The sequence below is a fragment of the Geospiza fortis genome, unplaced genomic scaffold, assembly GCF_000277835.1.
Source record: "Geospiza fortis unplaced genomic scaffold, GeoFor_1.0 scaffold61, whole genome shotgun sequence".
In the NCBI taxonomy this organism is placed as follows: Eukaryota; Metazoa; Chordata; class Aves; order Passeriformes; family Thraupidae; genus Geospiza; species Geospiza fortis.
The window spans coordinates 1,471,501-1,484,276 of record NW_005054430.1 but is presented as its reverse complement, the minus strand read 5'-3'; the positions used below and the strand labels follow the sequence as shown (position 1 = coordinate 1,484,276).

General features: G+C 43.4%; 1 protein-coding gene across 1 annotated transcript in view; it reads left to right on the top strand.

Annotated features, from left to right (window-relative positions):
• The first annotated feature begins 153 nt into the window (after positions 1-153).
• Positions 154-12,776, top strand: part of COPG2 (COPI coat complex subunit gamma 2) — a 22,944-nt gene continuing 10,321 nt past the window's right edge. The window contains exons 1-11 of the mRNA XM_031061880.1: positions 154-222; positions 1,295-1,374; positions 2,108-2,183; positions 3,603-3,695; positions 4,216-4,302; positions 6,002-6,159; positions 8,117-8,250; positions 8,844-8,911; positions 9,384-9,572; positions 10,952-11,047; positions 11,703-11,946. Of these exons, the coding sequence (XP_030917740.1) occupies positions 196-222; positions 1,295-1,374; positions 2,108-2,183; positions 3,603-3,695; positions 4,216-4,302; positions 6,002-6,159; positions 8,117-8,250; positions 8,844-8,911; positions 9,384-9,572; positions 10,952-11,047; positions 11,703-11,946 (1,252 nt within the window). The 5' untranslated portion in view covers positions 154-195. The remainder of the gene's footprint in view (positions 223-1,294; positions 1,375-2,107; positions 2,184-3,602; positions 3,696-4,215; positions 4,303-6,001; positions 6,160-8,116; positions 8,251-8,843; positions 8,912-9,383; positions 9,573-10,951; positions 11,048-11,702; positions 11,947-12,776) is intronic.

Here is a 12,776-nt window from a genome sequence, read left to right as displayed (position 1 = left end):
GACAGTATTTCTCTCCATCCAGAAGGAATCTGAATAATATTTTAGTGGGAAATATTTCATATTTTTAGTGGGAAGGATTCCTGGTGTGTGGGAGGGCATTAGAAAAGGAGCTGGATTTGAATTCCTGCTTTTCCTCTCTGCTGCTTGCAGGGTGAGCACTTCGGAACCACGGAAGCCACAGAAGCTTTTTTTGCCATGACCAGATTGTTTCAGTCCAACGATGTAAGGACCTGGTGGTTTTTTTGCCTCTCCCTGCTTCTGTCTGGGCTTGCAGGAGCTGCCAAACCCTTGGAATTTGGGATGTGGGAGGAAGCGCTGCACAGGAGGAGTTCCTGCTTTGGAAATGAAGGACTGGATAATAATATGTGCTTGTTCTGTGGGCTCTGAGTTAATTAATTACTGCTGTAAAAGTGGGGGTGGTGACAAAGCCTGAGTTTACAAAGCAGTGGCACTTGGTGCTCGTTGTTTCCCCTTGCAAATCACCATCTGCTTCATTGAAAATAGAATTCTCTGCTGCCTGCAGATCAGAGCTGCTGTTCCTCAGAACGTGCATCAGCCTTGATCCCATTGAGGCAAGGGATGAGAACACCCTAAACACCATAGGATGGTTTGGGAATCGAGTTTGGGAATTCAGCTTTGGGCTCAGCAGCGTGTAAAGTGCTTCTGTGATCTCTTGTGCAGTGTGAGAGCTCAGAGCAGTGTGTTTCATGAGATGGGGCTCATTAATTTTAATTAAAAAGGGTTTGCTCGTTTGAGATTTGTCCAAGGAAGGTGTAGCTGTTCAAAGATGTCATAACATTTTTGGAAGTGCAGTGTGTTTGAAATGTTTGTCATATCCACATTATAAAGTAAAGGATTTTTTACAATATAAAGTTAATTGCTTTCAAATACTTGATGTCAACACTCCACGTGTTTCCTTTTTTTTTTTACAGCAACAAAGTTCTATTCCAAGCTTTTAACTGATAATTGTGAAACTTCTGAATACAGATATGCTGCATCACTTCTTTGATCATTATAATGAATTTTTGTGTTCTTATCATTTTACAAAATACTGATGTCTTCCTCTTCTGAATTGTTTGATGTCAGGGAGTTTGGCTCTTATCCAGGGGTCAAATGTAGTTCTACACTTTTAACTTTGAGTTGAAAACAATGTGTTTTGTTGAAAAGCTTATTTTCCTTTTGAAAAAGAAACTTTTAAAAATGAACATTTATCTTTCGAAAAGATAAATGCTCGTTTATCTTTTAAAACTTCTAATTACCATTGAGTTTAATCTTTTTCTTCCCGTTTCCACAGCAAACCCTCAGAAGAATGTGTTACCTGACAATCAAAGAGATGGCCAATATCTCTGAGGATGTCATCATTGTCACCAGCAGGTGGGACACCCTCCAGAACCCGGGAAAATGGGATTTTTTCCCCCTCTGGAAAAGGGGCTGCAGCTCCCTGGCTTTGGTTGAGCTGCTACAGTGTTGAGGTTTTATAGGGATACAGCAGTTCTGTGATACACAGTCTGTGCTGCCCTCTGAAATGTTATTTTGTTCCCACTCTCTGGGAGAACTCAGTTTATCAAGTGGTTGTTACTTTGTTTTCCTGTGGTTTAGGGTGTTGGGGTTTTTTTAATTCCTGTTTTGTCAGAGGTTAGGCTGGGACTTTGCAGTCACAGCAATTAAAGAAAAGCAGAGCAAAGCCCAGTTCATTCTGAACTGAACTCTTTCAATTTTTTTAAGAGTGAACTCTTAATTTTTTAACTGCAAAAATAGACATTGCAGCTGTTGCAAGAGCAAAAATTGCATCTGTTGTTGGATTGCTGAACAGCTTTAGAAATATATCAAATAAGCCAAACTGAACTTTGCTTGCTATTTCTAAATCAAAATTCCACGTGGAACAAGCAGCAGCACCAAGAAGCAGAATGAGCTAAACAAAGCAGGCCATGGCGAAACAATTCAATGGGTTGTGCATTTATTTTGGTGTTGATAAATCTGAAATGAAGCTGATTCTGAGGAGGCTGTTGCTCAGCAGAGCAGAGCAGCTGGCTGAGGTGGATGTCACAGCAGCCCTGTGAGAATGGGGGTGTTCAGGAGGTGCTGACAGGCTGTTTGGTGCTTTCAGTCTCACCAAAGACATGACAGGGAAGGAGGATGTCTATCGAGGCCCGGCCGTCCGAGCTCTGTGCAGGATCACTGATGTGAGTACACCCTGGGGCACTGGGGGGAGCTCAGCAGGGCTTTCAAATCCCAAAACTGCCCTCTTGATCCCAAAACTGCCCTCTTGTAGGGTGCACTTTACAGCAGTGCTGGGACTGCTGCTTTATGAGGTGCTCCTCAGTGCCCTGTGCCATTTCCAGCAGCTCTGGGACACTGCAGCGCTGGCAATGTGTAACTGGAAGGTTTGGGAGCTCCAGTTTCTATCTGAGATTGGTCTTCTTGATGCCCAGTGCAATTTCCAGGAGAAATGTAGTGCTGGAGCACTGCAATGTGTAACTGGAAGGTTTGGGAGCTCCAGTTTCCATCTGGGGTTGCTTTGCTTGATGCCCTCTGCAGTTTCCAAGAGAAGTGTGGGGCTGGAACACTGGGAATGTGCAGCTGGAAAATTTGGAAGTTTCACTTTCTGATCCGAGATTGCTGCACTCAATGCCCTGTGCAATTTCCAGGAAAAATGTGGGGTTGCAGCACTGGAATGTGCAGCTGGAATGTTTGGAAGCTCCAGTGTCTATTTGGGATTGTTCTGCTCCATGCTCTGTGCCATTTCCATGAGCAATGCTGGAGCACTGGAATGTGCAGCTGGAATGTTTGGAAGCTCCAGTGTCTATTTGGGATTGTTCTGCTCCATGCTCTGTGCCATTTCCATGAGCAATGCTGGAGCACTGGAATGTGCAGCTGGAATGTTTGGAAGCTCCAGTGTCTATTTGGGATTGTTGTGCTCCATGCTCTGTGCCATTTCAATGAGCAATGTGGGGCTGGAGCACTGGACTGTGCAGCTGGAAGATTTGGAAGTTTCAGTTTCTGATCTGAGATTGCTGCACTCAATTCTCTGTGCAATTTCCAGGAGCTCTGTGGTGCTGGAACACTGGGAATGTGCAGCTGGAAAATTTGGGAGCTCCAGTTTCCATCTGGGATTGCTCTGATCTATGCCCTGTGCAATTTCCAAAGGAAATGTGGTGCTGGAGCACTGGAATGTGCAGCTGGAAGGTTGGGAAGCTCCAGAGTCTATTTGGGATTGTTCTGCTCCATGCTCTGTGCCATTTCCATGAGCAGTGTGGTGCTGGAGCACTGGAATGTGCAGCTGGAAGGTTGGGAAGCTCCAGAGTCTATTTGGGATTGTTCTGCTCCATGCTCTGTGCCATTTCCATGAGCAGTGTGGTGCTGGAGCACTGGAATGTGCAGCTGGAAGGTTTGGAAGTTCCTGTTTCTCTCTGGGATTGCTCTGCCGGTGACTTTGTCGCTGACCATCAGGACCAAGCAGCTCAAACCCAAGTCTACCTTGCAGAATTAACTCAAGATTTTTGCTGAGGGTCCTTTGAATGTGAATTTTTGCTTCCTGCTGCTTTTATCCCCTTCTTCCAAAGCATCCACTCTTCCCTGTTTCCCTGTTTTCCCCTTGCCAGGGTACAATGCTCCAGGCCATTGAGAGGTACATGAAGCAGGCCATTGTGGACAAAGTCCCTGGCGTGTCCAGCTCTGCACTCGTGTCTTCCTTGGTAAGCAAAGCAGAAGATTTTTGTGAATCTGGTGTTTTGTCAGGCTGGGAAGCTGAGTCTGCTGTGCTTGTTTTTATTTTTTTTTCTCTGAGATGTTTCTTCATCTCACTGGAAAATAAGAAAAAAACAGAGTTTCCTTTCTCTCCTCCAATTCCTTTCTTACATTTGAGTACATCAATCATCATAATTTCTAATGCAAACTAGTGCAAAATGCTCAGATTTCTGCAGTCGGTGTAAAACATGAATTTATCTGGGGACGGGCCATGAAATCCCCTGCTGAAACTGCAGTTCAGGATTATTTCTGCTAATAGACACCAGGAGGGCAAGAGGAAGGAATCCACTCTGATTTCCTCACCCTTTTTGAGGAGAAAAGGCTGGGAAAGATCTCATTTTATTAATGGAAGTGGAGCATGGTAATTTGAGACTGAGATGGAGGGAAACCCACAGTTTATAGGGGTGTAGGGTAAAGAGTGGCTGTGAAACTGCTGTGAGCTTGTCTCCAATCTCAATTTTTTTGCAGCACATGATGAAGATCAGCTATGATGTGGTCAAAAGGTGGATCAATGAAGCTCAGGAAGCAGCTTCCAGTGACAACATCATGGTACAGGTGTGTTTGAGGGTGGCTGTCCCTAAAAATGCTGGGGGGGCTTAGTGGCATTCTGGAGTTCTGAAGAAAATTTCAGAAAAAAAATCTCCTTTTTCTTTAGTCTTTTAAAAGCAAGAATTGGGATTTTTGGGAAACAACTGGACAGTTTCAAAAAATTAATGATTTTTCCATGATGCCAAGACAAGACTGTTAATTAGGAGCTGGCTCTGGAGATCTCTTCCCTTTTTCCCCCTCAATTTCTGGGAGCTGGAATGCTGCTGCCTGTTCCACAGTGCTTCTTGCAGAAGGGATTTGAATCTGAGTGCTCAAAAAGTGGGAAATTATCTCACTGCTTCCCAAGGAGCATCTCTTGGCCTTCAGAAAATTTGCCAGATGCAAAAGATGAACCCAAATACCAGCAAGATCTCCACAAGAGCAAAATTTTGGCGCAGATGTTCCTGACATCTGTGGAAATGAAATTGTTCAGAATATGGGATTATTCTGTGTGTTCAGAATATGGGATTATTCTGATAATGTTCAGAATATGGGATTATTCTAAATGTTCAGAATATGGGATTATTCTGTGTGTTCAGAATATGGGATTATTCTGAGTGTTCAAAATATGGGATTATTCTGAATGTTCAGAATATGGGATTATTCTGATAATGTTGAGAATATGGGATTATTCTGAGTGTTCAGAATATGGGATTATTCTAAATGTTGAGAATATGGGATTATTCTGTGTGTTCAGAATATGGGATTATTCTAAATGTTCAGAATATGGGATTATTCTGATAATGTTCAGAATATGGGATTATTCTGAGTGTTCAGAATATGAGATTATTCTGAGTGTTCAGAATATGGGATTATTCTAAATGTTGAGAATATGGGATTATTCTGTGTGTTCAGAATATGGGATTATTCTAAATGTTCAGAATATGGGATTATTCTGATAATGTTCAGAATATGGGATTATTCTGAGTGTTCAGAATATGAGATTATTCTGAGTGTTCAGAATATGGGATTATTCTGTGTGTTCAGAATATGGGATTATTCTAAATGTTCAGAATATGGGATTATTCTGAGTGTTCAAAATATGGGATTATTCTAAATGTTCAGAATATGGGATTATTCTGTGTGTTCAGAATATGGGATTATTCTAAATGTTCAGATTATGGGATTATTCTGTCTGTTGCAGACTCATGATCAGAAAAAATCTATAAAATCAGCTTTGTTCTTGCCCACTTAGCAGCTTCATTAAGCCTTGCAGTAAATCAGTTTTATGGGAGAAAAAAAAAACCCAAAATAACTTGGCAAGGAACTAGAAATGTCCTTTTGTTCTTCCATCAAAAAGGCCTCAAGGATTTTTGTGAGGTCAGCTGTCTCTTCAAGGCCTTGGGATATCCTGGATGTGGAGTTCATTAGAAATGCAGGAATTACTGTGCAAATGTGAAACCTTTTGAAGTGATGAGATTTTATTGGGGAAAACAAAAAGGAAATAAATTAACTTTGTGGCTCTTTGGATCTTCAGGAATAGCTGAGAGTGGACAGAAAGGGCAAGGAAACGTTGCAGATCTTTGCAACTGGTCAGGAATCTCAGCTGAGTTGAGGTTAGAAGGTATTTCTGCCAGGAAAGGGCAATAATTACCCCTCTTTTGATGTTGTGCTGTGGATTTTCCAGCTGTACTCAGTGCCTGCCCCTCTGTTTCCCATCCCATAGTATCATGCTTTGGGGCTGCTCTATCACCTTAGGAAAAACGACCGCCTGGCTGTGTCCAAGATGCTGAATAAATTCACCAAATCTGGCCTGAAGTCCCAGTTTGCCTACTGCATGCTGATCAGGATTGCCAGCAAACTCCTCAGGGAGTCTGAAGAGGGGTAAGTGAGAGGCAGCATTGAAATCCCAGAAATTAAATCAGGGTTGGAAACAGCTGTGGGTTTTTTAGTGTTTGTGGAAATCTCCACAGACACTGAACTGTAGTGCTGGGATAATGCAGAGACTTATCTTAAAGGGGTTTTTCCAGCCTAAAAGATCCTGGGATTGTTGTGTTTGTAGCCATGAAAGCCTTGGATTTGATCTTAAAGGGGATTTTCCAACCTAAAAGATCCTGGGATTGTTATGTTTGTAGGCATGAAAGTCTTGGACTTGATATCAAATGGATTTTCCAGCCTAAAATCCTGGGATTGTTGTGTGTGTAGCCATGAAAGCCTTGGGCTTGATCTTAAAGGGTTTTTCCAACCTAAAATCCTGGGATTGCTGTATTTGCAGCCATAAAGGCTTGGATTCAATCTTAAAGGAGTTTTTTCCAACCTAAAAGATCCTGGGATCCTTCTTTTGTAGCCATGAATAGTCATGGACTCAAAGGGGTTTTTCCAACCTAAAAGATCCTGGGGTTGTTGTGTTTGTGGCCTTGAAAGTCTTGAACTTGACCTTAAATGGGTTTGATTGTTATGTTTGTAGGCATGAAAGTCTTGGACTTGATATCAAATGGATTTTCCAGCCTAAAATCCTGGGATTGTTGTGTGTGTAGCCATGAAAGCCTTGGGCTTGATCTTAAAGGGTTTTTCCAACCTAAAATCCTGGGATTGCTGTATTTGCAGCCATAAAGGCTTGGATTCAATCTTAAAGGAGTTTTTTCCAGCCTAAAAGATCCTGGGATTGTTGTGTTTGCAGCCATGAAAGTTTTGGATTCAGAGGGATTTTTCCAGCCTAAAAGATTCTGGGATTTTTGCATTTGTGGCCTTGAAAGCCTTGGATTTACCTTAAATGGGTTTTTCCAGCCTGAAATCCTGGGATTCTTGTTTTGTAACCATGAATAGTCATGGACTCACAGGGGTTTTTCTAACCTAAAAGATCCTGGGATTGTTGTGTTTGTGGCCATGAAAGTCTTGGACTCAATCTTAAATGGGTTTTCCAGCCTAAAATCTTGGGATTGTTGTGTTTGTAACCACAAATGTCTTGGATTCAAATGGTTTTTCTAACTTGAAAGATCCTGGGATTGTTGTGTTTGTAGCCATAAAGACTTGGGCTTGATCTTAAGGGGTTTTTCCAGCCTGAAATCCGGGGATTCTTCTTTTGTAGCCATGAAAGTTTTGGACTCAATCTTAAATGGGTTTTTCCATCCTAAAAGATCCTGGAATGGTTGTGTTTATAGGCATGAAAGTCTTGGATTCAAAGGGTTTTTCCAGCCTAAAAGGTCTTGAGATTGTTGTGTTTGTAGCCATAAAGGCTTGGCCTCGATCTTAAAGGGTTTTCCCAGCCTGAAATCCTGGGATTCTTCTTTTGTAACCATGAAAGTTTTGGACTCAAATGGGTTTTTCCAACCTAAAAGATCCTGGAATTGTGTTTATAGGCATGAAAGTCTTGGACTCAATCTTAAAGGGATTTTCCCATCCTAAAACCCCAGGATTGTTGTGTTTGTAACCATGAAAGTCTTGGACTCAATCTTAAAGGGATTTTCCCATCCTAAAACCCCGGGATTGTTGTGTTTGTAACCATGAAAATCTTGGATTCAAAGGGTTTATCCAATATAAAAGGTCTTGGGATTGTTGTGTTTGTAGCCATGAAAGACTTGGACTCAATCTTAAATGGGTTTTTCCATCCTAAAATCCTGGGATTGTTGTGTTTGTATCCACAAATGTCTTGGATTCAAATGGTTTTTCCAACTTGAAAGATCCTGGGATTGTTGTGTTTGTGGCCTTGAAAGTTTTGGATTCAGAGGGATTTTTCCAGCCTAAAAGATTCTGGGATTTTTGCATTTGCGGCCTTGAAAGCCTTGGACTTATCTTAAATGGGTTTTTCCATCCTAAAATCCTGGGATTGTTGTGTTTGTAGGCACGAAAGTCCCCTGTTTGACTTCATCGAGAGCTGCCTGAGGAACAAGCACGAGATGGTGATTTATGAGGCTGCCTCTGCCATCATCCACCTGCCCAACTGCACTGCCAGGGAGCTGGCACCTGCTGTGTCAGGTTGGTCACAGCCAAAATAAAGACATTTAGAGAAAATCCAGCAGAATTATAATACCCAAACCCTGATTTTTTGGTAATTTGGGGTTAAAAGTCCTTTATTCCCATGTGAAAGGGCTTTTGGATGAGATCCCTTTTCCATCCAGAGGTTTAGAGAAATGGCATTAGAGGTGATGCTTGTCTTTATCCAGCTGCAGGAATTTGGGATGGGAGGAAATCATGGAATGGTTGGGGTTGGAAGGGACCTTAAAGATCACCCAGTGCCAGGGCAGGGACACCTTCCACTGTCCCAGTGTGCTCCAAGCCTTGCCCTACCTGGCCTTGGACATTTCCAGGGATGGAACAGCCACAGATTCTCTGGGAAAACCCTCCTGCAGCTGGAATATAGAACTGGAATGTAGAGACAACCGAGGCACCCCCTGTTACTGGCAATGGGATAAAAACCAGGAGTTCCTTTCTAACCTGTTTGATAAATTATGCATGAAGCTGCATGAATATTTAGCAGTGTGTAGTTGGAGATATATTAGACTTTCTACTCTATTTCCTTTCTTTGAAAGAGACCATATCTTTGTTTTTTTAAATTTTTTCTTTCCCAGTGTTGCAGCTTTTTTGCAGTTCTCCCAAACCCGTCCTGCGCTACGCAGCCGTGCGGACCCTCAATAAAGTGAGTGCCTCAAAACCTCCAAAAAGCTTCATTCTCTGAGGTCAGAGCCAGCCAGCAGTGCCTAATGATGGCTGTGTTACCTCAAGCAGAGCAGCTGCCCTTGGGATGACTTTATTTGGAATTATTCCATGCTGGAGAATTGGCTTTTCCATGCCAGCCCTCCTGGTGGGACAGAAATCTTTCCTGCATTCAGGCTGTGTTTGCTCATTTTGGGACCACGGGGATAGAGCAAGCTGTAGTTTGATAATCTGTGAGATTGTAGCTGGATATTTAATGTTACAAAATCACTTGAAGGAGATATTCTGATTTCAGAGCTACACAACAGCAAAAATTATAGACTCAAACCCATAAGCTGTAACTTAAAATCCATTTAAAACACTGCAACCAAACCCCCTGAGCTCTGCTTGCATCCAATGCTTTGACCTGCAGGACGTTACACCTCCCAGTAATTTTGGAATTGCATTCCTTGCAGGTGGCCATGAAACATCCATCTGCAGTCACTGCCTGCAACCTGGACCTGGAGAACCTCATCACAGACTCCAACAGGAGCATTGCCACGCTGGCCATCACCACCCTGCTCAAAACTGGCAGCGAGAGCAGCGTGGACAGGCTCATGAAACAGATCTCCTCCTTCGTGTCAGAAATCTCAGATGAGTTTAAGGTGTGCCCTTGGAGGCCTCTGCTCTTTCCAGCTGCAGGTTTTTCTCCCATTCTTGTTTTGTTTGAAGCTTTGATGGTTTAGTCTGGCAGGATAAAATTCAGAATTTCTTTTTCAGCTTAATTATCTTTGTATGCCTTGCTCCAAGGAAGGAAAAATATCATTTGGTGGATTCCTGGCTCCTGTGCAATATCCTGCAAACCTTGGACTTCCTTCTGATTGTGTTAGAAAGGAGGAAGGATTTTAAGTGAGTTTAGGAGGAAGGATTTTAAGTGAGTTTATATCACATCAGTCTTGATGCATAGTTAGGAAACTGTGTTCATTATGAATTTCTACCTAATTTGTGAGATTTACAGTGACTAAACTGGTAAGAAATTGGTACATAGTTTGGAAACTGTGTTCATTATGAATTTCTACCTCATTTGTAAGATTTGTAGTGACTAATCTAGTTTGGAAACTGTGTTAATTATGAATTTCTACCTAATTTGTAAGATTTGTAGTGACTAATCTGGTAAGAAATTGGTGCACAGCTTGGAAATTGGTAATTATGAATTTCTACCTAATTTGTAGGTTTTATAGTAACTAAACTGGTAAGAAATTGGTGCACAGTTAGGAAACTGTGTTCATTATGAATTTCTACTTAATTTGTAAGTTTTATAGTGACTAAACTGGTAAGAAATTGGTTCAGGATGGTTCAGTTGTACCTGTTACATCATGAGGAGCACAGCTCTGCAAAATCAGTCTGCTTCAAGTCCTTGTTTTTATGAGAAAAATAAGTATCAGACAAGGTTGAAATTGCAAAGAGTTTTAATGACAGAAAGTGACAAATTAAAATTGGAGAAGGGAGGAAGGAAAGGGAAGGAAGGGAAGGAAGGGAGGAAGGAAGGGAGGAAGGGAGGAAGGGAGGAAGGAAGGAAGGAAAGGAAGGAAAGGAAGGAAGGAAGGAAGGAAGGAAGGAAGGAAGGAAGGAAGGAAGGAAGGAAGGAAGGAAGGAAGGAAGGAAGGAAGGAAGGAAGGAAGGAAGGAAAGGAAGGAAGGAAGGAAGGAAGGAAGGAAGGAAGGAAGGAAGGAAGGAAGGAAGGAAGGAAGGAAGGAAGGAAGGAAGGAAGGAAGGAAGGAAGGAGAAGGAAGGAAAAGAAAGGAAAAGAAAGGAAAAGAAAGGAAGGAAAAGGAAGGACTTTGAGTTAACACATTCCATCCTAAATTCCAGCTTTTTTAGCAGAGCCAGGCCTTGCACACCCTGGCACAAACCCTGAGAATCCACCACCTGATTTTTCTCCTTGTCCATGGATTTCATCCCTCAGGGTGACAAGCTGAGCTGAAAGGCTGTGTTTTTCCCAGGAAATGAGCCCCTGACCCACGTCCTTGTGTGTCCCCTGCAGGTTGTGGTCGTGCAGGCCATCAGTGCCCTGTGCCAGAAGTACCCTCGCAAGCACAGCGTGATGATGACCTTCCTCTCCAACATGCTCAGGGATGATGTACGTGGGGCACCTGCTCTGGGGAGGGCTTTGGGCAGCATTTTGGCAGATTTGGACCTGCTCGGTGATGGGAAGGGTCTCTTCTGTCAGTGGGTGCACAGGGAGGTGGGGCTGGCAGCACAGAATCTGGAAAATAGGAAATATCAAACTTAAGGCATCACTCCTTGGGCAGTCAGAAGCCTCCAAGGGGCTACACCCAAGATGGAGGATGGTCACAAGTTTTTCAGACAATTATAAGTTTGGTCCATTTACATTTCAAGGTTTAATCCTCCAGTTACAGCTTCAGGTAATGAAGTTTCCAATAAAAGTCACTTTTATTTATACTTTTCAGGGCCTGAGGCTGTAGGGTGTTGTTGAGTTTCAGGCCTAGAGGGATTGTTTTGCCTGACCAAAATGTGAGGACAGTAACTAACACTGTATATGGAATTCAGAGTTATACCCTAAAGCAGTACAGGGATTGAAAAACATAAAAGCTAAAATCCCAATGCTGAGGATGCTCAGAGGGCTGGGAATGCCCTGTGAGGTCACCCAGTCCATTTTTTCCCCCCAGTTTGTACAAATGATTCTTTTCTCCGGGGGAAGCAGTCAGTGAAGCGTGGAGGAGCTGAGCATCGCTCCAATGCGAGGCTCAGTGTCCCTGATTTCCCTTTGCCAGGGTGGCTTTGAGTACAAGAGAGCCATTGTGGATTGCATCATCAGCATCATCGAGGAGAACCCCGAGAGCAAGGAGGCGGGGCTGGCTCACCTCTGCGAGTTCATCGAGGACTGCGAGCACACCGTGCTGGCCACCAAGATCCTGCACCTGCTGGGCAAGGAGGGGCCCAGGACCCCCTGCCCCTCCAAGTACATCCGCTTCATCTTCAACAGGGTGGTGCTGGAGAACGAGGCTGTCAGGGCTGGTGAGTGCAGCTCAGGGCCTGCAGGTCTGCCTCCTTGCCTTTTCCTCAAACTGGAAAGGAAGTTTGAGATAATTGTAGTAAGGTGTCTTGGTTTAGGGCAAATTTGGGAGAAACTCCAAAGGGGTTTCTCAAGAACCCCTTTGAGAGGGGAGTGAGGCTGTGAGGGCTGCTGCGTGCAGCTCCAGACCTGCAATTCTGGCTCCTTGCCTTTTCCTCAAACTAGAAAGGAAGTTTGAGATAATTGTAGTAAGATAATTGTGTCTTGGTTTAGGGCAAATTTGGGAGAAAACCTTCAAAGGGGTTTCTCAAAAACCTCTTTGAGAGAGGGGAACGAGGCTGTGAGGGCTGAGAGTAGTGTCCTGGTTTAGGTTAAATTTGGGAGAAAAACTCCAAAGGGGTTTCTCAAAAATCCCTTTGAGAGGGGAGTGAGGTTGTGAGGGCTGCTGAGTGCAGCTCCAGACCTGCAATTCTGGCTCCTTGCCTTTTCCTCAAACTGGGAATGAAATGCAAAAATTCTAGAGGGGTGTCCTGGTCTAGGGTAAATCTGGGAGAAAACCTCCAAAGGGGTTTCTCTAGAAACTCCAAAGGGGTTTCTCTAGAAAGCAGATTCAAGCAGCTCCACACCGTGCTGGCCACCAAAATCCCAAACCTGCTGGCCAAGGAGGATCCCAAGGTGGTGCTGGAGAACAAGGCTGTGAGGGCTGTGAGAATTCCAGACCTGCAATTCTGGCTCCTTGCCTTTTCCTCAAACTGGAAATGAAATTTGAGATAATTATAGTAAGGTGTCTTGGTTTAGGGCAAATTTGGGAGAAAACCTCCAAAGGGGTGTC